The sequence below is a fragment of the Betta splendens genome, chromosome 9 (genome assembly GCF_900634795.4).
Source record: "Betta splendens chromosome 9, fBetSpl5.4, whole genome shotgun sequence".
NCBI lineage: Eukaryota > Metazoa > Chordata > Actinopteri > Anabantiformes > Osphronemidae > Betta > Betta splendens.
This window is the reverse complement of record NC_040889.2, coordinates 21,816,442-21,842,980: the sequence shown is the minus strand read 5'-3', so window position 1 is coordinate 21,842,980 and position 26,539 is coordinate 21,816,442. Positions and strand designations below refer to the sequence as shown.

General features: G+C 43.8%; 3 protein-coding genes across 4 annotated transcripts; 2 read left to right on the top strand and 1 right to left on the bottom strand.

Annotated features, from left to right (window-relative positions):
* Nucleotides 1–9: 9 nt before the first annotated feature.
* On the top strand, nt 10–12,284 carry inpp5jb (inositol polyphosphate-5-phosphatase Jb). The gene is made up of 13 exons (XM_029162268.3): nt 10–459; nt 3,993–4,486; nt 5,246–5,353; nt 5,602–5,710; nt 7,418–7,534; nt 7,671–7,846; nt 7,992–8,103; nt 8,208–8,317; nt 8,498–8,705; nt 8,783–8,920; nt 9,021–9,104; nt 9,184–9,288; nt 9,424–12,284. The coding sequence occupies exons 2-13, from the start codon at nt 4,005–4,007 to the stop codon at nt 9,745–9,747; spliced, it is 2,073 nt and encodes a 690-aa protein (XP_029018101.1). The 5' UTR covers nt 10–459; nt 3,993–4,004; the 3' UTR covers nt 9,748–12,284.
* A 2,095-nt stretch (nt 12,285–14,379) lies between these two features.
* Nucleotides 14,380–19,094, top strand: mat2ab (methionine adenosyltransferase II, alpha b). Of its 2 annotated transcripts, XM_029162318.3 has the most exons (9): nt 14,380–14,592; nt 15,334–15,411; nt 15,512–15,634; nt 15,747–15,859; nt 15,968–16,111; nt 16,205–16,423; nt 16,498–16,680; nt 16,772–16,905; nt 17,458–19,094. In XM_029162318.3, the coding sequence occupies exons 1-9, from the start codon at nt 14,499–14,501 to the stop codon at nt 17,558–17,560; spliced, it is 1,191 nt and encodes a 396-aa protein (XP_029018151.1). In that variant the 5' UTR covers nt 14,380–14,498; the 3' UTR covers nt 17,561–19,094. The 2 variants fall into 2 exon arrangements, with proteins under 2 accessions (XP_029018151.1, XP_040928251.1); XM_041072317.2 differs by lacking the exon at nt 17,458–19,094 and having other exon boundaries at nt 16,772–16,909.
* A 4,713-nt stretch (nt 19,095–23,807) lies between these two features.
* c9h2orf68 (chromosome 9 C2orf68 homolog) lies at nt 23,808–25,794 on the bottom strand. Its single transcript, XM_029162358.3, has 4 exons — nt 25,540–25,794; nt 24,927–25,042; nt 24,682–24,836; nt 23,808–24,588 (listed from the first exon to the last, which is right to left on the bottom strand). The coding sequence occupies exons 1-4, from the start codon at nt 25,647–25,649 to the stop codon at nt 24,466–24,468; spliced, it is 504 nt and encodes a 167-aa protein (XP_029018191.1). The 5' UTR covers nt 25,650–25,794; the 3' UTR covers nt 23,808–24,465.
* Between the last annotated feature and the right edge of the window lie 745 nt (nt 25,795–26,539).

Genomic DNA, 26,539 nt, shown 5'->3' with positions numbered 1-26,539 from the left:
GAGTTTACTGTGATCGTCGAGCCGTCGTCTTTGCAGGCAGCGGCGGCGCGTTCGCGGAAGCGCTCTCCTCGTGGGGCTTTGAAGGGCACGGAGAAAGGCACGGGACGCGGGCGTGCGGGCGCTGCTGCAGTGTGCGGCTCTAGACGCTGGCGTTGCCGAGAGATGTAGGCTTCCTGGCGGCTCCGTCGCCCGCTCCGCTGCGCTCCGAACCCACCTGCTCCTCCCCTCGTCCGTCATCGCCCCGCCGAGGACCGAGGGCGCCGGGATGCCGATGGTTTCACCGGCGGGCGACCGGCAGTGAAAGTTCGCCGTTTGTTTATCAGCGTCTCGTCGAGACCGCTGGTTTATTTTGTAAACTCGCGTCCTCTGCGGAGGCGGATCGACTCCAGCATCTGCAGAAAACCATCCAATCAAGACCCAACCGCTGTTAAAAGCCTCCGCACAGAGGAGCCAACGCAGGTAAAGGCAATAATCCGTCAATCAGCCACGCGCACGCGCTTGTATGTATGTGGATTATTGGAGCATACGCAACATAAACACAACAAACAACACATCGACTCGTTCTGTTTACTTGTTTCACCTCGACAGCTGCTGGAAATACTTCCTTGAAAGCTGATCCTCCTGCTCCGCGCGTCTGTGCACGTTTGTAACGTAAACCCATGTTTATTAAGAATAAGCCAATCAGATTCTCATTTTCAAGAAATCGCGCAGATCTAAATATACGGTCACACATCACTCCCTCACCTCCCTCAACACACACACACACACACACACACACACACACACACACACGCACACACACGCACACACGCACACACACAGGCAACACTTCTGTGTCCACGTTCCACAGAAGGTCTGATTGCGAAAGCCTGGATTAAAACGACCTTCATGCTCTTTTTCAGTCATAAAAAAATGCCCTTGAAGCAACAGTGTAATTGGGCCAGATAACAAACCGTGAACCAAACACCAGTAGCCCTTACCCTGAAGTTACACAATGTAGCGCTTGTGTTGCAGTGTTTACATAACAGGATATGAGGTCCTGTCAAAAAGCCCTCTCTCCGTAGTCAGACATATTTGCATATTTGCGTGCAGTCACACAGAGAAGGTGTAAATAGGTGACGCGCCCTCGGCGCCCTCCCTTTGAAGGCTTGCTTCATTTTCTACTTACTCCTGCAGCCATTCGATGCAGCGAAGTGATCGAGGGCAGCATTCAGCTGCAAGCGTAGTAATCTTTGCCCACATCAGTCATCGAAACCCTGCATTCAGTTTCAGCCCCAGATGCTGTAATTATCACCCCCCAACAGGTTTCCTCCACAGCCGCGGGATCAGCTCCTAGAGCGCAGCGAAGCAGCTGTGGAGTCTGTCTGCGTTTGTTGCCTAACACGCCTTTGCAAACCGGTGTCTGAGCAGGGCGGAACTGATGGGCAATTAACTGACTGCGCTGTAAGGACGTGGTGGCGTCTCAGGAGCAGGCGAGCATCAGTGCAGAGGTGCTAGTTCGATTCCCACGGCAGAGCGAGCGGAAGGAAATGTACCTTTATTATCTCTTGCTTTTACTGAATTTGATTTCCCAGCAGAGTTGCTTCACTGACATAGATGTATATCCTGACATTATGCAACATATGTTCTTTAATTATTAAACCACACGTTATGTCCAATATTTATTATGTCTGTCCCCTCAGGCAGAATCAGTGAATGTTTGGCTGAACGCTTCGTCTGCCTAATTGACACAACTGGAAATTGCAGCTTACAGTGTAATTTTGCAGTGCAGACATTATACTGCTGTCAGGAGGCATCTCCGCGTCGGGCTATAAGGAAAATGGTTTTGACGTCCTGCAGCCTTGGTTGTGACCTGATCAGAGGGATGAGGCCCTCCAGACACAGAGGCGCCGTGCTCCGTGGCACTAGGACCTCGAGGAGCCACTCACAGCCGTGGCAGCAGCTGCCGGTGTCGTCTCTGTCCGGCTCATCATTAGAATCCCCGTCACAGGGGCATACGCCCCCGGAGGCCCCTAATACTAACACTTTACTTGGCTGCAATTTCAACAATCAGCCCCCGAGGAGACGAGCAAGCGGTGCTCAACGTTGGGCCTGGGAACAATATTTCAGGCCGAGACGGAGATCTCAGACTCAGATAATTAAATGTGAGGATTCAGATTTACTGGCTTCTTTGTTGTCCAATCATCCCGTCGGATGATCCAATAAGTCTGACTAGCCTGCTGTTTGGGCTCCACTGCGTCCTTCCTGGCGCGCTCAGCTCCCACCCCCCCAGGAGGGTGCATGTAAACACCATGACACATTTGTTATTATCAAATCATTGCACTTTCTCCTTGGTGAACGTGAGGAGAATGGCGAAAGTGCGGCTGCTGCCCTGTCACCCAAGAAAATGAGCAGTTACTGCGCTGCATGTTATGTGTCTACTTCATCGACGTCCAGGATTTGTTCGGCTCCTCCGCGCTCCTCCAGCCTGTTCATGACCATGCCTCCTCCCCGTTCCTTCTCGTATTTGCCGCTGATTGTGGTCTGGGTCTGGTGTGACGGCGGCGGCGGCTGCTGGGACTGTGGCGCGTTGACGCCATTGATAGTGACTGTGCCGTGGCGAATGAAGCGAACAATACAGAGCACGTCGCTCAGAGGAGCGCGAGTGTCGTGCAGTTCAGAGCCCAACGTGGTGAAGGTGAACGTGTGGGGGTGATGACAGTACGAGGGGGGGGGGGGGATTAAAGCCTGGGAAAACACAGAGAACGCGTGAGGGGATCAATCTAAACGGAGACGCAGTGCTGTCCCTGAACGCACCGTCTCTCGCCCGGCTCTCCAGCTTCCTCCCCCTCGGCTCGTTTTGCACCCACCCACTCCCACGTGTGCTCGGCCTCTCTGCCACTCTCCTCTGCACCCCCCCCCCCCAACTTTATAAACACCATACATGCATGCATTCCGCTCGGTGCATGGAAGTCACAGCCTCCGTCTCGTTCAAGGTCACGTGAATGACTGTGAGCTCTGTTATTTTGTCATTATATTGTCCACTCGTCGTCGAACTGCACAGGATTGTGCATGTGGACGACTGGTGTAAAGTCTGAGCACCTGGCGTGTCCTTACCCACCACATCAAACACTGACCTTTTCTCACGTGTTGCATTTGGGCTACCAGAGAATCTGGGTCAGACTTACAGACGTTTGTGTCCAAATCTGCTCGTTTTCGGCTGCAAACGCGACACGTCCCTATCTGGCTGCAGCATCTGAGGCATCTTTCTATTATCGCAGCGCTCTTTGTGATGTTTACACATGATAGGGCGGCTAAGAATGGATGATTGCTCATTTCTTAATAGTCCATTGATGCATTTTTGCTAAATCCTTTTAAATTGGCTTCTGTTATATCGGCCAGCTATAGAGGAAACCTCTGCTTGGCCGCTGTCCTGCTGCTCTGCTCCCTCTCTAACCGGAGCCTCTGCAGCTCCGTCTGCGTGTTGTGGTTCGTGTCCGTGTGCGGTGCCTTCGGTGCGGGGCAGGTGCTCTGAGCTGATAGGAGCTGACCGGAAAGCTCCGTGGCCGCTGGAGACCTGGCAGGCAGCTACGGCGGAAAGCGCGGGGCATCGCAGGCCGCGTCCGTGCTGGTTTTTGCCTCAGAGATCGGCGTTAACTGTAAACTGCTGCGTTCGTCTGTCCGCGAGAAGGCAGGTATTTGAACAGTCACGATGGTGGGAGGCGGATGACTCACTCGCTGTCTGCTGGGTCAATAGGGTCTCATGACAGCGCTCCACTCGTCAGCTCAATTGACTTGTCATTTGTGAAAGAAGCTGAAGCTCTGCTGCCCAGTGTTTCAGGGACAGAACTCACTTCTTTTAAAATGATTTTCCTGATCACATTTAGAATCACTCTGGTCTGATTGTTACGTGAATTTGGACGTTTTGTGTAAAATCATCAGAATGTATCTGAATTGCAGTTATGTTTCCTGTTGTCTAAATTGGCTTCCTTCAATTATTACCTTTGTCACAGGAATCTCAAGACATGGACGAAGAAAATCAGAGCCAAAGCCAAACACATGAATCCAACCAAAGCAGGGTCACAGAAGCTTTACAGACGAGTCCTGCTCCTGCTCCTGCTCCCGACAGAGTGTCCCAACCTGCAGATGCTGTCACCGAATCTCCCCTCAGGCCTCGACGGCCTCAGAGAAGTGCCAGGGTGGAGGGCTCCGTGGACGTCACCGAGCCCAAAGCCGAGTCCGGGCCGGCGCCCGACCAGGACCAGACCTCCACCGATGGCGCTGCAGCGAGTCGTCCCAAGCCCTACCGCCCTGCGGCCGTGAAGGCCGCAGCAGAGGCCACAGGACCCAGCGTCAAGGCCGGGCCCAAAGGTCCAGTTAGAGCGGCTTCGGTGCCCCACCCGCCTGCCAGCAGGCCCGTGCCTCCTCACCTGAACCCCCACGCACAGAGGGCCCTGTCTGTGGCAGGTACAGCCGACACCCAGGCCCAGACGATGGAGGACTTCAGGCAAGTTCAGTCCTCAGGGCCTCGGATTGCCAAACAGCTGGGAAACAGCATCCTATTCATTGATATACAGCACTGCAGCGTTGCATAATGATAAGCCACAAACAAGCCACATCTCACTGGGTGAAAACCTGACTTAAACCATTTATGCTGTAATCTGCATACAAACATGTAAATAATGGTAATAACAGACTGGCTCATGATGCAAGTGATCAATAATGTATTCATAAATCCTGCACTAAATTATTTGAATGCATGAAATATTAATTGCAGCTCACTTTTAATAAATTATAGATGGGTGACCTAAGTCAAGTGTTTAAACTCAACCAAATGATTTTATTATTTTCAAATTCAGAAAACAAACTACATATATAATATCACTGTGAAAACACTAATAATATCACTGTGATGTCAGAGTAGATTTGTATCTGATTCTTCTGAGCAGCTTTGTCTCTGACTCTGCATCAGTAGTCAGTGAATCACTGCTGGTTGAACTGGGTTTATGTTACTAAATCAGTGAAGTCAGTGAGTCACTGACCTTCAACACTGGGCCAGAATGTCTATCAAATAAGCAACACATGCCTCCAGAGCTGGATGAAATATAAAATGCTGTGATATAGAAGCAAACCAAAAGGTCAGAGCTTTTAAAAGGAGTTTGATGCGCTGCGATAGAGTCACACAAGCGGTGTGGAGGCGACGACACTGCCATGAGTGGGGGTGAGTGTTTTTAAGAGATTTCCAATAACAACCTTGTCCCATCAGGCTGCACATCATCACTTGGAACGTGGGTTCCGCCACGCCGCCGGATGACATCACCTCCTTGCTGGGGCTGAATGTGGGTGATGGAAACACAGACATGTACATCATCGGGTGAGTGCTTTGTGGCGCGGTAGTCATCCACTTTACCCAAAGCCAGAGTGCCCACTAATGTTCACTTGTCCCACATCAGCGCTGCACACAATGCCACTAATTAGCGGCCTTGAACGTCTCCCTCGCCCTGGCGGTGATTGTCTCCTGTCTATTTCCCTGCCCACCATCGCTTTATCGAAGCTCTCTCTCTCTCTCTCTCTCTCTCTGTTGACCCTTGTGCCTTGTCGTTTGCCTGTTTTTTCTTCAAGGCTGCAAGAAGTGAACTCAATGATTAACAAAAGGCTGAAAGATGTGCTCTTCACAGACCAGTGGAGCGAGGTCTGCATGGAGAGGCTGAGCCCCTTCGGTTATGTGCTGGTCAGTAATGACTTTTATTATAAACACATATGCACGCTCACATGGGGAAATGCTAAACAGCTTAGATTCAGGCAGACTCCCCGATCACTGATTGGCCCCTGCTTCCTGCTGCTGTTTCCGTTCATCTTGTTCCCTGAGCAACGGGCAGAGTGATGCTTTCTAACAGTCTGTCGTGTGCCGATCTCACGCTACCCACAGTGTTCAGCAGCAAATACTTCCTCATATATTCCACACGTTGTGTCAAACATCTATATTCCCGGGTGTTTCGTCTTTTTAGCGGCACGTACTGCACCGCAGGTTGCCGCTCCCTCCTCCGCCGGCTTCATCTGAAGACTCGCTTGGCTCTGTTGGTGCGGTGAGTCCGAGAGTGTGAATCAGCTGTCGAGCTGAACGAGCGAGACAAACGTCTCCCAGGGTGCTGTTTTATTTTTGGATCATGTGGCTGTCGATGTGTCTGACAGCGAGAGTGACACTGTCCTCCAGCTATCTGGTGGTCTGCTACAATAGTTTGTTTTAGGCCGTCTTCATATCTCGTTGTCGCCGTCTTCCTTTGGATGTCGTTTTGTCCTGGTTTGAGGTGGTTATCTGTAGATGTCAGTAGAAATCTGTCTGGTCCTGACATGACGCGTATTAACAGGACACCTCATCTGTTCTCTGCTCTGGAGTCGACTCCAAACTGTAGCCGTTGCAATAAAGCCCTGTCAAACCAGCCCATCGCAGCAGAAACGCACTGGTCCCGGACCACACAGCTGCTGATTGTAGCCACATTTTGTGTTTGGGTAAGCTACAATAGATAGTGGATGCCTACAGTGATGGTTTCCTCCCTGCAGGGAATTGTGAAATAGTGGATGAATGTCCATGTGGCTGATTCTGTGGTTAATAAGAGGCCGTAATGAATAATACACTGAGCGCCTAAACTCCTAATCTGCACTGCAAACGTCACACTTGTTTCTCACAGCTCACTTGTGAGTACTACACACACACACACACACACACACACACACACACACACACACACACACACACACACACACACACACACGCACACACGCAGACAAAGGTTCTCAGACGTCATGCAGGCAAAAAAGAAAAAGAAAACATGCACACATACACAGTGTCGGTCCACTTCATGGTTCAGTAGAAGCCATTATGCAACAAAGTTGCTCAAATAGCCGGTTAGTGTACAAGCAAGAGGGTCTTGTGTCACGTGGAGATGTGCGCCTTCATCACAGCTCACAGGGCATTTGTGGTGGGGATGTGATAAGCTTCTTCAGCCTGGGGCTTGGAGGCACTGGAGAAGGGAAGGGGAGGGACGGGCCACAGTTTCTGGAGAGGCGCCTCGGCATAACATGCAAATACCTTTAACGTATTCCACTTAACAGATGCACGTGTCCCAGTCCTGCCCCACTTCCAGTACAAAAATATCTGAGCTGCTTTTCATACCAGTGGCTCACAAATGTCAGAATCTGCATATTATCATGTAGCGTGACAGGAAGCAAGCGCTTGAGATGATGGTGGAGAGGAAAAGTCTCCTTACACAGTGTTTCTGTTATGTTTAAACCATAAGCGCTGGACTCTCATCCATGCTTCCTAAACCCTGCACTTGAACTGAACAGCTACTGCACAGCGTCTCCTCTGGCCTCTCACTGGACTCACTCGTGTGTTGTGTTTGTCGTCTGTCCGTCTATTTGGTCCATCGCTCCTCAGGTGACTTCCCAGCGAATGCAGGGGTTGCTATTGCTGGTCTTCACCAAGTATTTCCACCTGCCCTTCCTCCGGGGAATTCAGACGGAGACCACCCGCACTGGCCTGGGAGGTTACTGGGTGAGATCACTGAGGGCACGCAGCTATGCTCTCACACACACCAATGTGCACTTTAACATTAATTTACATTAACATCCCGATGTCCTGTTTAATTACACACTGATGCTAACTAACCTGCCCGTTTGTAATGTTCCAGGGGAATAAAGGGGGAGTGAGTGCCCGCATGTCAGTGTTCGGTCACACCATCTGCTTCCTCAACTGCCACCTTCCGGCTCACATGGAAAACTCTGATCAGCGCATGGAAGACTTCGAGAGCATCCTGCAGCAGCAGCAGTTCGAGGGCCAGGCGGCCACAGGGGTTCTGGACCACGAGTGAGTCAGCACATGTAAACACAAATAGGCTAGAATCGGATCAAACCGGCCTTTCTCACACACTGTGCTACTCAGCTGTGTCTGTTTTAGCTATTCATAACTAACTGTCCCCTCATGGTATATTTATTATTATATTTTTTTATAGTGTGGTTTTCTGGTTTGGGGATCTCAACTTTCGCATTGATGACCTGGATATGCAAGTGGTGAAATCAGCCATCGATAACAACAAGTTTTCTGTGCTGTGGGAAAAGGACCAGGTAAAAAATAAAACCCACAGACGAGCTCAAGCTAGCTGGGACGTGCACCGTGTTGGTAAAACCACTAGAGGGCAGATGTGCGACACTTGCTTATTCTGTTACAGTTGAATTTGGCCAAAAACAGTGAGACGGTGCTGGAGGGATTTCAAGAGGGGCCGCTGAAATTCTCTCCTACCTACAAGTTTGACATCGGAACAAATACGTACGACACAAGGTCGGTATTGCCAGCGGTCCCCGTTATTAATTCTAGGCCACTGCCCAGAGATCTCAGTGAATTTCAGTCCTCTCTCTAAAGGTCCTCACATGCCCCAGGATGCACAAAAGAGCCTCCTCCTCCCCCTCCTCATGCGGAGCATTTTGTAATTCCGTGCCTCTCTTTCTTCAAACGTCCTAGTGGAAAGAAGCGTAAACCGGCTTGGACGGACCGGATTCTGTGGCGCCTGCGAGCCCCGGCGGCCGCCGCCGACGCCGTCAACGCGGGGAAGCGTGGCTCCATTTCAGGGCTGACCAGCGGGCCCACAGTGACGCAGCACTGCTACCGCAGCCACACGGAGTACCTCGTCAGTGACCACAAGCCGGTCTACTCCATCTTCACCCTGCAGGTGAGGTGCACGGCACGGCGCGCCAACACAACACAAACACAACACAAACGCTGATCGATGGCTGCTTCCCTGCGCAGTTCCCGTACAAGGTGGATGTTCCCCTGGTCACGCTCATGGTGGCTGATGAGTGGAACAGCATCGCTGATGCCACAGTCAAGTTCAAACTGGCCCCCAGCTACTCACGCAGCTCCTGGGACTGGATTGGCTTGTACAAGGTGAAGTCCACTGGATAATGTGAGATTATGACGATGTCAGCATCGGGTGTAACAGCAAATGCCCCCGAACAAAAGTGAGTTGTTACTGTTTATGCCGTAGGTGGGATTTAAACATTATAAGGACTATGTCGGATATGTGTGGGCAAAGCAAGAGGAAGCTGATTTCCATCGACAAGAACATGAGGTAATCTGAATGTGAGCTAATAAATCTTCCGTAATTTCTTTGCTTTCAATGTGTTAAGTGGTTCACTGACTGTTTTTAGGCAACCTTTACTGAAGAGGAGTTGCCCAAAGGCTCAGGGGACTTCATCCTGGGTTTCTATAGCAACAATATGAGCAGCATTGTGGGTGTAACAGAGCCGTTTCAGGTAATTATGACTTAAAATGTTCTATTTGTTCTAATGTGATTTTACACCTGCGGTGTGATCTTACTGCTGATGCTCCGTCTGCATCTTCAGCATTTTTGACACCTTCTTCTCATTCTCTTCGTCATTTATTCTCAGATTCAGCTTCCCACTTCAGGCCTCAACACCAGTTCTTCAGACAGCTCTGATTTTAGTTCTGAGGACGAAAGCACTGTCCACGTGAAGACAAGGGCCCGCAGTCCCAGTCCGCATGAAGGGAAGCAACGCAGGGGGCGGCGCGGCAGCCGCAGCCGCTCCGGCAGCCCCGCGCACGTCAAAGTTAAAGGGCCCGGTGCCACTGGTGGTTCTCCGTCCAGCAGCACAGCAGCAGACGAGTCCCCACGACGTCCAGCAGAGGGCAGCAGCAGCCAGGCATCGACTCCAGGGGAGAAAGACAAAAGCGTGGAGGATTCAGGAGTGTGATGCAATACCAAGTATTGGTTTTGTCACAGGCCACATCGTCTACCGTTGAGTCGTTTCTTTTATACATTCACTGTATTGTACGTTTTATGTAATGACAAGGCTCAGTTTATGATGCCATCCTTTTCAGGAACAGCCGTCTGGTTTCTCCAGGAGGCGCACTTTGCCTTCACATGTTGATCAATTTATGTACGTTTTTTTAATTTCGGAACCTTTGACTTTGTCCTATAAATCCTCTACTCTTGGCGACTTTGTCCATTCTCAGGTGGGGATAGTTCAGGGAGCTGACACCGTGCATATAGAAATACTCAAGGACTTAAGGTTGCGTAGAGTAAACGGGCATTTGCGTTTTGGTGACCATCTCCTCTTCCCTGAATTCTGACAGTGTTTGAAACTCTACACTTATTTAGCAGTCATGTCAGCAGACTGCAGAGAAGCGAAAGAAAAGCTGAGATAAGCGAGGCGGGGGGGAATCAGATGTTGCTCACAAATCAATCACCTGGGAACTTGTGCAGTTGCTAGTTTAGAACAGATTGGCTTAGACCACCAGAAACATAAGGGCATAATAAATTTGTATTTCATCATCCAATCATTCACACGATTACTTTGTGTCAATCTATAATTGGAGATGCAATTTGAGTTGGCAGTTTGGTTCTACTCCTGTACTGTAGCTATTCCCTGCTTTGGAAATTGAGCGCACACAGAAATCATCCTCCAATGGGACTAAAGTCTCTCTAGGGAGCATAAACACAGAGCAGAACCAAAGTAGGTGCAGGCAGAGGTTCAGGGGCCACCAGGCCTGGCAGCGTTGCAGCACATGTCGGTGAGTGCAGCAGCCTTTAAATAGACTGCCAGTGGATGGGAGGCTAGCTGTTAGCTGACACAGCATGGATGACGGCTTAGCTGCAAGTTGGACACTTACTCTGCTGGACCAAGTTCTCTAGTCACAACCACAGTGATGGCTGACCCAGCGTGCACTGGTTTTACACATTATGTGAGTCAGTGGGCCTTATGATGCATGACAGCATATTACAGAGACAACAACTCCAAAACACACATATTTTTTGTTTCGTTTTTCATTAGTATGAAATGTTGGACTATTCCCATAATGTTATCAACATGGGTGCAGGGACTTCACTGATATTTAATCTGGACATTTAGAACAAATGTGAGCAGGGACTCTATATAGAGCTACAACAGGGCTTAGTATCATAACGTACGTAGTTTACTACACAGCTGATGTGTTCCGTTATTCATAATAATGTATCCAAATATTGATATTTCAAGTCATTCAAGGACATTGCTTTGTCCGATTCTTTCCTTTTGGGAAAATTTCTTCTCTTCTTTTTTTTGTATCCTGGTTCTATCTTACAGGTCCTGGTGATTAGCTGACAGTGACAGTAGTCACAGTAGTTGTGTTGCTTTGTTCTTATGTGAACATCGAAGCACCACGTTAGACACCTTGTACTTTTGGGCTGTTAGTTTAAGACAGTGTACACTGTAGCTGTAACCTCAGCATGTGTGTCTGCTGGTTTTTGTGTGTATGTGTTTTTATGTATGTGTGCATTTTGCGTGGTGCAGGTTTGTGTGTGTGTGTGTGCGTGTGTGTGTGTGTGTGTGCGTGCGTGCGTGTGTGCATGGTTTGCTGCTGGACATACTGTACATTCCGGTACTGTGACTCTCGTGCCGTAAAGTGCTGTTTTTGACTCCTGTTTGTTAAAACCGTGCCAGTGAAACTTGTTAGAAAATCATAGACTTTATAAAAATGAAACTAACTAAATGTTGGACAAATTACTGTAAATGCAGGATAGTTTATGCTTGAAAAAATCTGAAGTTGTTTAAATCACTTTATAGTGCAGTCTGTGTGTATTTTCTTGATTTTGAATCGAAGCATTAAATGGACCTTTGTTTAGAGCAACGTGTTTCAAAAAAAGATAAAGATTGTATGAACCTTGTCCTACTTTAGGTAACTTAGGTAAATAAAACCAATACTAGTTCTGACCAGTGATTATCTATTGTGAAATATTAATGGAAAAATGCTCCGTCTACAGAATGTTAGTGTTTTGTAATTCTGTGGCTATAGAAGACATATATGTGTAAAATATAGTAGAATAATAGAAGACAATCTATGTTGCAAAGATTATTTTACTTAAAGTATGTATTTATTTTTTTATTTAACTTTTGAATGAGCCTGAATTCTGCTGGCCAGTGAGGGAGCATTATTTTGGAGAAATATGATACTACTAAACAGTGATTATTATTTTCTTTGTAATTGGAACAATGAAGAGAGTTTGAGTTGCCATTTCAGTAAATTCAGATCGCTTTTAATGATTGAAGCATAGATTGTTTAGTCTACAGTTGTTTGTATACTTGTTCATGTAAGTGGCAAAAAATACAGCAAGCCTGTAGGATACTGATTGTGAGCTCATGAGATTGTCTCGTCAGAACTGAGTTGAGGAGGCTTTTAAGGGTTGCTTGCTTCGTCACCCCGAAACTACTGAGGAACTGTCTGAAGAAAAAAATATATACTTCCCCTCGAAGTGTGGTCTGTCTGTTTTTTGAGCCTTTTTATAGACAATGTCATTGATCAGCAATCACTGATAATCATAGGTTATTTAGGAATGTGTCTTAGAAATAGATTAAGAATCAAGTAGTGAGGTGATAAGACATAAGATTGAATAAGTATTATTGATATACTAATGTGGCATTCTCGCAGACAGTGCCTTCTGTGCAGCTAAAATGTTTAAACAAGTGCAGCAATACTGTGCTGAATTGCTAGTATTTAGTTTCAGCTCTTAATAATTCAGGTGGTAGTTGCTATATCCATTAATTAGTGTGACAAACATATAACATCCTGGAGGAGGCAACAGCAGGAGTATCTTGCATCATGCTTTGAGACCCATGAAAAGAAAGTGTCCACCATGCAAATTCACGCTGACAGACGCATTCTGATGCAACACTGGTCAGGGATTGAGTTGCCGTGTTGAGTGGCACTGAAACAATTAGCCCAAGTAACGATAAATTGAGGCAAATGAAGTGTATAGACATGTAATATATATAGGCTGGATAAACAGGCTGGAGGATGTGGATTGGGGGATGTTTGGGGCTTTTTCCACCTTAGTTGTGCAACAGAAAGGACAAATTTGGCCATTTGGTTTTATCTCTTCTAGATAAAGATAAATATGTTTGTGTGCAAAAGGCAGCCTTTGATTTTTTGACCTTTGGTGACATTGTGATATGAGCCACTGTGTGTGGAACAACCCTCTCTGGTAGGATATTAATGCCACCTGTAGCTCATAGTATCATAATAAATATTACCCAACCGCCACTGTCAGTTATCTAACAGGCACATTCATTACTGACTTCAATGACAGCATGGTAAACATGGTGCTGTAGATCTCCTCACTACAGGCCAGATGGAACGATATCTACATTTCTTGATTAAATGAAAACTGCTCATGCTCACTCACTCCACACCTGCAAAATGCTATGATGTCATACACTGACAAGCCACTGATAAAGCCATGCCATAATATTTACAGGTTCCTTCAAAATGGGTGATTAATAATTGCAGGATTTTAGATATTCACCATGAGAAGGTGAAAATTTATATGAGCCATCATGATGGAAAAGTGGTTAAATGGAAACAAGTGATCTCGGCTTCATTTGTTCTTTGTTTTTTGGCATACATGTTGAATTTTAAACTTACTTGTAAAAGTAAGTCACTACTTAAATGTAAGTAGACATATTCTCATAAATACTTTTTTAGATCCCCAAATACAAAAAACAGAGTTAATTAAATCCGATTGTGGCCTAAAAAGGTACATGTTCACAACCAAAGGTATTGATTACATTACACAACAGGGCCTGAAGCGAAACATGGCAACAGAAGCTTTTAGAGTAAAATATAACGAGGTTATGTTGACATGTATCACCTCCAGCCTCTGCTCTTCTCTTCAGTTCACTTTGGTGTGCATGATTTTTCGGGTTGCTCTGGTTGCTTTACTAGGATATAACATGTTGTGACCTTCTGATAACTAAAATGACAGTATCGTATCAGAATAATTAGACTTTTAAATGTTTACAGATATTTGTCTGGTTCATGTGGTCTTTTGATATCTTTACCCAAATTATCACTGTGTATTTTTATATGGTTTATTACATATATTTACACATTTATTTTATTATGAATACGCAACATTTAAGTAAATCTGTTTACTTTACTGAGGTTTACTGCAACTGATGACAATTATTAATACTCTTGTCCAGGTTTTAGCTTGAAGTTGAGGCTAGTTCGACGTAGAATGGGGGTTAAATCTAGTAGGTTGCAGCATTTGAAATAAGCTTCCACATCACAACACAACGTAACATTTACATACTGTAATTGATTGATGATATCACCTCTTATGACATTCTCACTGTGACACTGACACAAACACAGTTCAGGTTTGATGATAAGCCAAATGCTACGATAAAAGCTGTTGGTTACGCAATTAGGTCCCGGTGTCGCTGTAAGATTTTAACCGCACAGGGTCGAGCTCCGTATCGTTCCTGGTGACGTCCATCCCATAGGATGACGGTAAGTCCCGCCCCTCGTGACGTCAGAGCTTCTGACTTCACAGGATAAATACCGGAGCTCTGCGCCATGAGGCACATGCTGGGGAACCAACACACGGCAAAGCACTACTACTTTTTTTTAAAAAAGCAGCTAGTTTGAGTTTAAAGATCGTTGATACCTTCCCCAACCGTTGACAATGATGAACGGACAGATGAATGGTTTTCATAACGCCCTCATCGACGAGGACTGCTTCTTGTTCACCTCTGAGTCGGTCGGAGAAGGACACCCTGGTATGACCCGACACACCGGCCTTTTAGCCATTTCTATTAATTTGACGACATGGTTTCATAAGCTTTACAATCGTTTACCATGTCACAACTATTTATACGCATTCGCTTTAGTTACAAAAAGAATCATATCCGTATTTATGGCCTTTTTCAGCTAAGTAGGTAACGTGAACGTAACGGGGCCGGTCTTGAGAGCACGCGCTGATGTAGCTAATGTTGGCTAGCTAGACGTTGTTAGCTTATAGCTTATTTTGCGGACTAAAAGACGGCTTACATTGCTAGTTTAGGGTAACTTATTACCAAAATGTATGTACATGGCGCGGTTCCTATTAGTATATCACGATACGTTAGTTATTGTGAGTTTTCCTGAATGTGCCTGAATCATGGGGGGCTGTGCCCGAATAATCGGGGGCTGTTCCTGAAGCACGCGGTTCACAAAGACCAGTAACATCAATGACCAGCCTTAACAACAGTCCGCCGTAGTCGGTGTTATACCGTTGAGTGTTCGTAACCTAATCCAGCGTCTAGAAGTTTATCACGCTTGCTTTCCGGTCCCCGGTTATTTGCGCGCCCTCTTTCCCATCACACGTGCACATGATGAAATGGCGACTATGAAGACGCCCAGGGCCACTCCCACTGAACATGAATCCCGCCGGTGGCGCTTACTCAATACTTAACCAGTAATTTAGTTTTGCCTCCGGCTGCTTTATACCAACGTTTCCTAACAGTTTGTTCCTTTTTCAGACAAGATCTGTGATCAGATCAGTGATGCTGTTCTGGATGCCCATCTCAAGCAGGATCCTGATGCCAAAGTTGCATGTGGTAGGATTTTTTTTTTTATTACAAAACTGCCTCTTCGTCTGAAGTCTGATGAATTTGTCAAAGCGAAATGGAAAAAATGCAAATTGCTCTCTGCCTGCAGAGACTGTTGCAAAAACTGGGATGATCCTGCTGGCAGGGGAAGTAACATCACACGCCACCGTGGACTACCAGAAAGTTGTTCGTGACACCATCCGGCAAATCGGATATGACGACTCATCTAAAGGTGTGGCATGTTTTGATTTATAGTTTGTGCAATTCAGTCTTGTTTCAGTTTTTCATTACTTGTCTGAGGCAATTGCTTTTCTGTGTCTTACTCTGCTGTTCATTTTGTACAGGCTTTGACTACAAGACGTGCAATGTTCTTGTTGCATTGGAGCAACAGTCTCCTGATATTGCTCAGGGTGTTCACATTGACCGCAATGAGGAGGATATTGGAGCTGGCGATCAGGTCAGTAGTAACTTGAATGTGTGTCTTTAAAACTGATGGACTGCTGTTGTGTGGTGTTTTTTTTTTTTTTTTTTTTTTTTTTCATTTTATTTATTTTTAACTCCCCAGGGCTTGATGTTTGGATATGCCACTGACGAGACTGAAGAGTGTATGCCTCTCACAGTTGTCCTTGCACACAAACTGAATGCAAAGATGGCTGAACTTCGTCGCAACGGCACACTCTCATGGCTTCGGCCAGACTCAAAGACTCAGGTAAACCTCTAATACAGCTTGGTTGATCCTACACATGATCATTTTATTTGAGAGTGTACTTATTTATTTTTTTTTTCAACCTCCTTTTCACAGGTTACTGTACAGTATCGCCAGGACCGTGGTGCCATGCTGCCAGTGCGTGTGCATACAATTGTGATTTCAGTTCAACATGATGAGGATATTTGCCTAGAGGAGATGAGAGATGCTTTAAAGGAGAAGGTCATCAAGACTGTTGTTCCCTGTATCTATTTGGACGATGACACAATCTACCATCTGCAGCCCAGTGGGCGATTTGTCATCGGAGGCCCACAGGTAAATGTCATAAAGTCTGGCTTTCAGAAGCTATTTAGCCTGTAAGGTAGCTGTAACACATCTCTCTGTTTTAGGGTGATGCTGGGCTCACTGGACGCAAGATTATTGTTGACACTTATGGAGGCTGGGGAGCCCATGGCGGTGGAGCTTTCTCTGGGAAAGATTACACAAAGGTTGACCGTTCTGCTGCGTATGCTGCACGCTGGGTGGCCAAATCTCTTGTGAAGGCCAGACTTTGTAAGAGAGTGTTGGTCCAGGTAAGATAAATATTTTTAAAATCTTTTAGCAAAAGGGGACTTCATACATGACCTAATGTTAATATTGATTAATGTGTTTGTGCCATCTCAGGTGGCCTATGCCATTGGAGTTGCCCATCCCCTCTCCATTTCAATCTTCCATTATGGGACCTCCCACAAGAGTGAGCGAGAGCTGCTTGACATTGTGAGGAAGAACTTTGATCTTCGTCCTGGAGTCATTGTCAGGTAATGTATAGCCTCTGAAGCCTCTGAAGCCACCTGCTCTACAAAGTAAAACAGAAGCATCGCCCCTCATTATTTATCTATTATTTAAGTTTTCCCAATATTTAGTTGAATTTTACTATATAAGCCCTGTACAGCCAGTGTCTTGTTTTGTTTTTGTGATCAAAACACAATCATTAATTTGTACTCAAATGTAGAATCCTGGGTTACACTCCGACACTTTTTTTGGGGGGGGTTACAGATGTATGGTGTCTGTAATGATGCCTTTTGGTTTATGGATAGTTAAGTCATCTTTTGTAAACTGGATAAGTGTGGTTTCCATCTGCAAGCTGCACCACCCAGTTTGGTTGCCAGGGTAAGTGTTGAAGCTTCATGATTCCTGCTTTACCAGTTGGTCTAATGAGGGTTTTTTTTTTTTTTTTTTTTTTTTTTTAATTTCATGGCTCGCAACACTCTACTGGTTAATGTGAGTGCTGTGCCTGTGTGTGGTACGAATGCATGCATCTAAGGTTGTGAAGTGTGGCTGCTGCTAAATATCTCGATTATGTATTCCAGGGAGCTGGATCTGAAGAAGCCCATGTATCAGAGGACCGCAACCTATGGCCATTTTGGCCGAGACTCATTCCCATGGGAGGTTCCCAAAAAACTAAAATACTAAACTTGTTAAGCTTTTCCCCCCAGGCCTGTTGGTGTATACTACAGAGAAGCCTCCAAGGTTCCGGGGGTGAAATGCCTTATCTCTTATAGTACTGCTCGCAACTCCTTCTGCTCACTCCAACTCCCTTTTGTCTTATTACAGTTGTCTGCTGGTTGCAGTATCACAGTGCTGGGAGGCATTCCTTCCATGTGATATTTAAAGAAATGAATGGGTTCCATGAACTCATTCCAGTAGTACTTCATGTTCTGCCATGCCCCTCCCCTCTGAATAACTGTTCTCTTTTTGGCATTCCACACTTGTCAATATTGTCAGTTTAAGGTTCATTGCCTTCGGGTCTTATTGTAGCCCTTCTAATTTACTGGTGCTACTGGTTTGCAACATAACAGTAACAGTTAATATGGTAGTATTATGGTATGGTACCTTCCTGAAACATTCCTCTGTCGTCGGGCTCGTACAATATTCCCTAGTCCAGTGTTCCTTTTTTTTTTTTTTTTTTTTTTTTTTGTTTGCTTTTATTCCCTTGTCTTTGTGGAGGATGGTAGAATGGCACAGATTAGATTAAGGGTTGTGGCTGTAATTTAATAAAATGCTATGCATTGCCGGATAAGTGTTGAGCCAGATCCTAATTCATTGCTCAAATGAGCACAAAGCCTCACATACTTCTACAGACCTGTGCTGTTTTCTGACGTAATACAGAAAAGTCAGAAGCTGCTATGTCACTGCTCTGGCCTGCAGAGGTATTGGTTATACTTGATGGCAATGGGACATTGGATTTTCAACAAGTCGTTTTTTTTTTTTTTTTTTTTTTTTTTTTTTTAAATGTAGTTTCAGTGGCTTTTTATATGGTTTGAAGAGATTAAAGGCCCACTTACTCCTTAAGGATAATGGTGGCAGGTGTAGCTACAGAGAAACCTGGTTACCATCTTTATTCTTGCAGGGGTCTGTTATTTACTACAGTCTTGACTTAAAATCAAACAGACACTATTTATTTGTTCTCTGAAACATGGCGTGGATACAGAGTAGCTCATGTTTCAGAAGGCAGCTTTAAACACATTGAATCTTGAATTCCTTTTGACTTGATAGTTTTCAGTGTTTGAGCTTGAGGCTTCAGAGTGTTGTACAGAAAAGCTTTGGTCTGCCTCAATGCCACAATGTCACTGGCTACTGTTGAACTGTGTTTTTTAAAATTAATCCGGTTAAAATGTCTGCGAGTCTTTGCGTCCTAGCTAGTCTCGTTCTTATGAATGGCAACATTTGGCTGGTGTGGTACAGAGAAACCAGCCTTGTTTACACAGCCATTCATGCGGGATAGTTTTGGTTTTGTTCCCTTTTTACCACTTGGCGTTCATCCTGTTGGCTACAGCAAGTGTGAGAGTGCCTTTCTATTTCCTCCCACCTACCCCCTTTTTGCTTTTCTCCCTTCTACCAACCTGCATTCAACTCCAGAGGAAAAAGTAGCTCAGATTGTGTTATCCTCAGTGTCTAGCTTTAATAGTTTCTTTATCCTCTGTAATAAACACATACTCCATTCAAATATCGGTTTATGGGTGTTTTATTTCATTCACTGTGGGAATATGTAGACTTGGATGTACCCTGTGTGTGTGTGTGTGTGTATACAGTGGTAAAATACCTCTTCAAGTACCCTTTTAATATGTCTACATTAAAGTTTACACTACATAAAATTCACAATTATTTGAAAACCAGTAATCTAAACCTAGGTAGTTTAGTGACCAAGGGCTTCCTTTTTAATAAAGGTTGTGTATACACACCTGTGTAGCTCACACCTGACCACCATCTTGGCCCAAAGTGTGTAGAGCACTTAAGACATGACTAATGGAGAATGAAACTGATGGACATAATTTTGCAGCTGTGGTGTAATTAAGAAACGGTTGTGTAAGCAGCTGGATGTGACCTTTACTTCTCTCATCAGAGGAATTCACGTGTCAGACTGAACTTTGATAACGGCGGTTAGACTCAACAGAAGATGCATGCGTGCTCAAGCAATCACCCAGCAGGGTTTTTGTGAATGTAGCTTAAAGGCACCTTGGAGGACTTGACATGTTAGAATTTTCATTTAGCAAACTAATTAACAGAAATGCCCCAGACTGTTGGAAATGCTGTCAAGTTAAAGTCTTGTTGCTTTCACACCTTTGGCTGTTTTGTTGCAATTTGAAACCAGAGACTAGCAATGCTGCACCGTGTTTGTTACTGTTGATGATAGTTCTACCACTTTCAGTGATTACCCTGCAACTAAAATCTCTAAATGACTTCCACTATTAATTAAACCTGATAAGATTACATGTCTTTTATTGTAACGTTTTTGAAAGCCACACTACAGCTGAAATAGTTCATCCGAAATCTCAAGTATTTTAATTTATTATTGTAATATTTTCCGCACATTATACCAGTACTTTACCTAATTGTTTTGATGCATGCTAACATGTATTTATGTACTTTTTTCCTTTCGCAAATAATTATTAGTAACAGCTGAAATGTCCCACGACAGTACTATCGATTAATAAGTGTATTAGTGGAAAAGGTAAACACGAGTTACATTCTGAAGATATTGCCGCATATTGATTCTTTTGCGTTGTAAGGACTCCGTTTTTTCTTACACATAAATCTGTATATGTGTGAAAAAGCCTTGAAGTGGAGGCCTCCGATAAGCTCAAGGACAACAAAGACTTGAACTTAGATAAAAGCCTGCATGGTCAGCACAAGATCTCCCAAGGAAAAGGGGAGAACTTTTTAATTATATGACGCAAATGCTTTGTGCTGAAAAACCATGATCCAGGCTCAGAGCAACTTTTGACAAGCCCAACTACCTCCTGCTGGCAATATAATGCCAGTGGGAAGATTACAAAAGTGTTCGTTATGTGTTCAGTTATTCAAGCCAGACGTCATAGGATAACCACCAAGACAGGTCTGGACAGTTCTCTCTCAAGGGGTAACAAAATAACTTTTTTCGTTGCGTAAAAATCTCCCTGTACTCGAGCAAAGGAGCAATTACGAGTAAACATTAACATGACAAAGAAACAATACCAGCCATGTGTAACATTTGTTTCAATAGAGATTTATGGTATTTGCATCTCAAACTCACTGGGTATCTTCAGTACAACAACTACAATGAGCTTAATTCTTGTCACCTTTTAAATGAGTGAGTAGGTTTTGTAGAGTGCACATGTAACAACTGCACCACGAGCAGGAGCTTTATGGATTTATGCATCTGCTTACTCACAGTTCAAGTTTTTTTTTACCTCCACTGGTAAAACCAACATGAAACAACTTGGATAGAATGACAACTAGTCAGGTTCTGACTGTGAGACAAACTTAATGAAACACTTATGTTTTTGCGATTGTTTTACTGTTTTCTTCTTAACTCTTAATGACTTCACAAGAAACCTTCCTCAAAGTGGCACTAAAATAGTGCCTTAAAACGTGTCTCTGACATCATTCAGCTCACTTCCAAAGGACACTGTGACAGTTACAGTATATGTGAGTAAAAGCCATGCTCCAATAACCTCATCTGCGTCAGGTCCTGGTCAGCTACAGCAGCTGTCTGCTGTAGCTGTGCTGTAACCTTTGCTCACTCAAGGGTCTATATTTAACTGCTGTGCTGCGATATTGGTCCACAGCCTTGAATGGACAAAACCTCTCACCATGACACAAACAAACGCTTTTACAGTTCAAATACACTGGAGTTCAAGTACCAGCTCCTGTTGTACAATTCCTCAAAAGCCTTTCACTAAACTGGTTTGAAAACAAAAAAGCTGTAACCCACAGGGTAGACGCAGGTCAGCTGTTTGCTAGAGGTCAGCATGGTTTCTTCTAAGGATTGGGTGACAGCTGCAGCAGTAGTTTTTTAGAGTTGCTGCTCTACTGTAGTACTGTACCTCACTCTTCTATTAGCTTACAACCAATAACTATTACTGCTCAGATAGAAGCATGGTGTGTGAGCTTTGGTAAAAACAAAAACTCATCATGACAAGCTTACATATTGATGACGTTTATGAAGGTGCAGCAGACTCTCAACTCCACTGTTATGCAACTTTGTTTTCATTGTTTTGGAGAAACTCCAAATCATATCTTAAGATGAATTAAAGTGTTGTTAGACTCAAGTTCATAATTGTGCCCAACCCAGGATTTGGAATACTGTATGTTCTCGATCGTAACCAGGCTGTCTCTCCCACACACATATTCCATATGTAACCATGACGTTATGCAACATCTGTTTAATTTACTGGGCCTTCTTATGTTTTTGTTTAATTGCAACAACAAAACAGGGACAACCCAGACAAACTAAAATAAAACTAAGAGACAAAGTAAAAGCCATGAAGGAAGCCCGGAGTCTGTTTGATAGAAGATAAATGAGAGGAAAGAAACAGGATGTAAATACATAGTCTGCAAAGTAATCAGGACTCCATAAGATAGATAAGCAAATAGCGCGAAGGGCAGCTGATATTCTGTACTTTGGTATTTAACAATGGAGCTTTGCTTGCAATATTTACATAACCGATCAAGCGCATGGTGCCTAAATAAATTTAAACTATCAATGAGAACATGATAAAACCCCTGAATGTGTTTAAACAAATGTAACAATTCAACTCACAGGATTAGATTGTATATAGAATCTGTTTTTATCTTTGCAGTTAGTGAGAAGTTAGTACCAAAGACTGTGTTTGGCCTCAGCAACATCTAGTTAGATTGAAATGTGTTTGTGTGGCATTGTGTTATTGTGTCATACAACAGATTATGCAAGGTTTAAATGCTGAACTCTCAGACTGCTACTTGTTGTCAAACAGTAAACCGGTTTCTCCAGGCTATGAACCACACAACCACAGGTTACACTTATGTAATGTGTTAATGTGAATCTGAACTGAACATGTGAAGGTGTGGGTTGTGATTGGATCATTTTTAGCCAACTGGAAACTGGTGAAACCGGAGATCATCTAGTGAGCAGCATGTTAGGACACATGGGAATGTGTTTCCCTACTCCCTTCAGTCACACGTTGACTGAGCAGTGAAAACTGAGCCAAAGAAAGGCGTTGGCTGTCTTGTAGGGGAGTGTCTGCTTCCCACCAATTGAACTGGGCCCGTCCTACTTGACAAGGCTTTGTGTAACAGGAGGCTTGTCCCGCCACGTGGTTTCGGAATGAACGTTGCATATTTTCATGCATTCATGCAAACAATGAATTAATCTCCTGCGATGGGGTAAATCAACAGATTGTCCGTTCACGTCAGGTCAACTTGGTTCTTTACCATAGCCAGGGAATGGAACTTTCCACTTTCAACAGTGGGATGGGAACAGGAATAGAACATGAAAGCTTTGTTTTTGATTGGTTATCAGGCTTCTGTGTTCCAAAGATTCTGAGACTGGTGCAAATTTCCTGGATTCACTTCAAGCGATAATATGGGCTAACTAGTCCTCTGGGTTAGAAGCTGGGTAGATAATACTTTAACCCTATACTTTCTTTTCTTCATTTTGTGCAGAGGTTAATAAATGGCATATCCAAAACAAAATGGCTGTAGCTCCTCAATATTAAGATGGTTGAGTTTTGTTTCGCCAATTCAAACCTACCTACAGTATTTGTAAGAATTATTTGCATGTGCATTATTTGCATCTCAGGCCGGTTGAGGTTAACATATAAGACTAAATGGACTTGTGATTGTCATGAAAGTTGTGCCTAATAGTATGCACTGGTAACTCTGCAGAGTTTGGTTCTATTTTTTTCAGTCAACATGTAGGCTAAAAAGGAAAAAAAAACACTGATCTCCTGTCATCTTTGAGAGACATAGACATAAAAAGGACCTCCACTAGTCTAACTGGATGATTGTATGTTGTTTTTATTTACAGTACAGTATGTAACTATAACACCAACTGAGCCACATGTATAGTAAGACAGAAAAAAATAGGCCTGGATAATTGAAAGATCAAGCAACACTGCCATCTGCTGAACAAACTGGCTACTTTATAAAGTACACATGCAATGTTCAGATATGTTGTGAATCCTATTTTGTCATGGTTATAGTTTTTTAGTCTTTGAGTTGAAGTTGTTGGAATGGTAATAATTATACTACATATTTGTCACTATAATAAAAAACACTGTAAATGTACTGGAGTGCATTTGATTTGAAGGCGGTTCTAATGTTTGACCACCATATTTGAAGTGAATGAGGGGTCCAGTGAGTGCATGACTGCAATAGTTATTTCAAGGTTGAGCGTGAAGATGAACAAGAAAGACACCAGTCAAACAAGACACATCACATTTTATGGCTGTTATAATTCCACAAGTGCTTGAGACACATTTGGACAGTAATCAATGTTATATGCCACTTTTATATGTAAATATTTAAAAATATTGTATATCAAAAATAAAGGTCTTGCAACAAGCAAAAATAAATAAGCAAAAAATTAAACATGGTTGTAACAAAAACAACCTGTAGCTGCATCCAATAAACTCTCCAACTGAACAAATATGTAATTTTTCACATTTTTAAAACACAAGACTGTTACATCATGTTAGAAAATATGTTAACATTTGTTAACAGAGAAAGAAGGTTAACAACTCAACTAGTACCTTTTCTTTCTGAATGCAAAATCAGTGTCAGAGGTCCATTCAACTCCAAGGTATACGTGTCCCTACAGTGATAAATTAGGGTGTGAGGTAACAGACTAGCAGTAAATTGTAGTAAACGTGAACATGGCTGTCAAATCTGAACCATGTTAACTCTGATAAGTGCTGTTCCTTACTCCTGCTCACAGAATGACTGTAGGGTGAGGATTTCTGCTGCTGGTCACAGTACAGGATCCAATCTCTGGTTACAGATCCAACACTGTCAGCAGTGTTAATGAAATATTGCTCCACAGGTCTGTCTTTGTCATCACATTCTTAGTGTGACCTCAGTCAGTGTTTGTCCCGTCTTTTGTCCATTTCCTTTTGAATCCTAGCTTTTAGAGCTGCCCTCATGGCTGAATCCAAGATATTCTTTTCTGCAACACGTTCCACTATCTTCTCAGGTTTATCTTCCTTTACAAAAAGAGCATTGGGAAATTCAGTCCAACAGGCACAACAGTGCACAATGCAACATGACAAAAATACTTGACAAAGAAAAGTGTTAACCTTATGAACAAGAAATGATGTAATGGTACCAGAGTCCGCCTGGTAGTCAAGCCAGAAAAGTTCCATCCCATGGGACTCAGTCTCTGTGCTTGAACCACTTTCGTTCCACTCTTCAGCCTCAGCCTCTTCAGCACCAGCTCCTGGCTCTGATCCATCTGGAAATTAAGCATATGCATATTTTTTTCTCTGTTTAGTGGATGTTTGGTCCTCAGCAGATATTAAATAAAGAGACAGGTTAGTCTTACGTCTTCTTCTGGGATGGTACACTTGGAGGTCAGGTCGACGGGGCCTCCTTGGAGTTGTAGTATGTCTTCGCCGCTGCAGCTGTTTGGCTTGTTTCACCTCTTTATCGTAGTCATCTCTTGAATAGACAGTGATGTGGGACAGCATTTGTTTAATTATATGGAAAGGTTTGCACAAACACTACAAGGAATCTTTGACTTTCTAACGTGAACGGTAAACAAAACCAAAAGGTACATTCTGCAGTGCTTTTCATTAAATAGCCAATTCTGCTTCCTGATATAACTAATTACCAGTCTGTCAGTATGGAGTAAATATTTGTAATCAGTGTTGTTTTTTTTATCTTAAGGTAAGTTTCATCGGATCTAAACCCCTATAATATACATCATAAAATGGTACAACGTCCCACAGTATAACTACAGTAACTTTTGCTAATAGGCCTGTGCATCCTTACGTTATATGTTTACTTCAAGGTTAAGAGACGAGCATTAATATAAAATAGTGACAACAGCGAATCTTCTTTCATTAGCGCATTAGCCTTTGATTAAAAAGTATTTCTGCAACTTTGCATATTGTGGCTGGATGTATGCTAGTCGCTACTAGCATAGCTACTATCACCTAGCAATCTGGTTCCTCCGGATATGGTGCAGGAAGCCATGGCTCATATCCAAGCGACCCCCGGGTTTGTATTTCAGCTCTTGGACGTCGTCGTCTCTTAGGATATCCATTTCAACAAAAAACGTATGATACACACACAGTTTATATAAACTAAATGTACTAATGATAGCAACGACTTTCAATCGGAGTTCTGGACACTGACAAAAAGCTACATGCTAGCTACCTATAAATTGTCGTCCAACTATAAAATTACCGGAGTTTAGAAATAAATACTAACGTGAGCAAAATGTACAAAGGTTTAGCTACAAAGCCTACATCATGCACCACATTAGAAATTGCATTCATTCATTAAAACACACATTTGCAAAGATAAAGTTGTTTTTTTGTCCGACTGAACAGTAGTATCAAACTCCGGAATAGATTTTTGTCTGCCGCTTCCTAGAGATGGCGAAATCGAAGCCTCATGAATCACTGAGCAACTATGACACAGTTGGGCTGAAATCGACACATTGCTCGACACCATCATGACACAGTCAGAACAGCGACATCTGCTGGTTGTGTCTGAGAACTGCTTGAGCAGACTGACCATCAAACCCTCTCTGATACGTGGTTGTTCAGGATCACAGTCCATGTTTTATTGTCAAATAAAACTTAATTAATCAAAGGTGTGTAATTGTGTTTCTCTCTGGATAATAATGTATAAGTAGCCTTGATGTGGCAAACATGTTTGATGTCCGATGTTATTAGAGCTGTATTTGTTCTTCTGCAACTATGTTTATTATTACATTGAGGAGACATGTTTGTCAGTTTAATCAAAGATTAAACTGACAAACAAAGATTCCACAGAACATGACTTTAATCACATTCTCTTTGGAGAAGAGCCGTTTGCACGGCACTGATGTCTGACTAATAAAGATATTTGTATTGGAATTGCGACTTGTCAAAATGTAGTTTTAGTCTTTAATTACATTTTGAACTTGTCATAAATACATTACAGATG

Coding starts and splice junctions, on each gene's coding strand:
- inpp5jb (XM_029162268.3), top strand. CDS start 4,005: ATGGACGAAGAAAATCAGAGCCAAAGCCAAACACATGAATCCAACCAA. Junction 5,354..5,601: donor ACAGACATGTACATCATCGG/GTGAGTGCTTTG, acceptor TTTTTCTTCAAG/GCTGCAAGAAGTGAACTCAA. Junction 8,921..9,020: donor ACTGGATTGGCTTGTACAAG/GTGAAGTCCACT, acceptor TTTATGCCGTAG/GTGGGATTTAAACATTATAA.
- mat2ab (XM_029162318.3), top strand. CDS start 14,499: ATGATGAACGGACAGATGAATGGTTTTCATAACGCCCTCATCGACGAG. Junction 14,593..15,333: donor GGTCGGAGAAGGACACCCTG/GTATGACCCGAC, acceptor TTCCTTTTTCAG/ACAAGATCTGTGATCAGATC. Junction 16,112..16,204: donor GGCCAGACTCAAAGACTCAG/GTAAACCTCTAA, acceptor TCCTTTTCACAG/GTTACTGTACAGTATCGCCA.
- c9h2orf68 (XM_029162358.3), bottom strand. CDS start 25,649: ATGGATATCCTAAGAGACGACGACGTCCAAGAGCTGAAATACAAACCC. Junction 24,837..24,926: donor GTACCATCCCAGAAGAAGAC/GTAAGACTAACC, acceptor CTTAATTTCCAG/ATGGATCAGAGCCAGGAGCT. Junction 24,589..24,681: donor CATCATTTCTTGTTCATAAG/GTTAACACTTTT, acceptor CTTTTTGTAAAG/GAAGATAAACCTGAGAAGAT.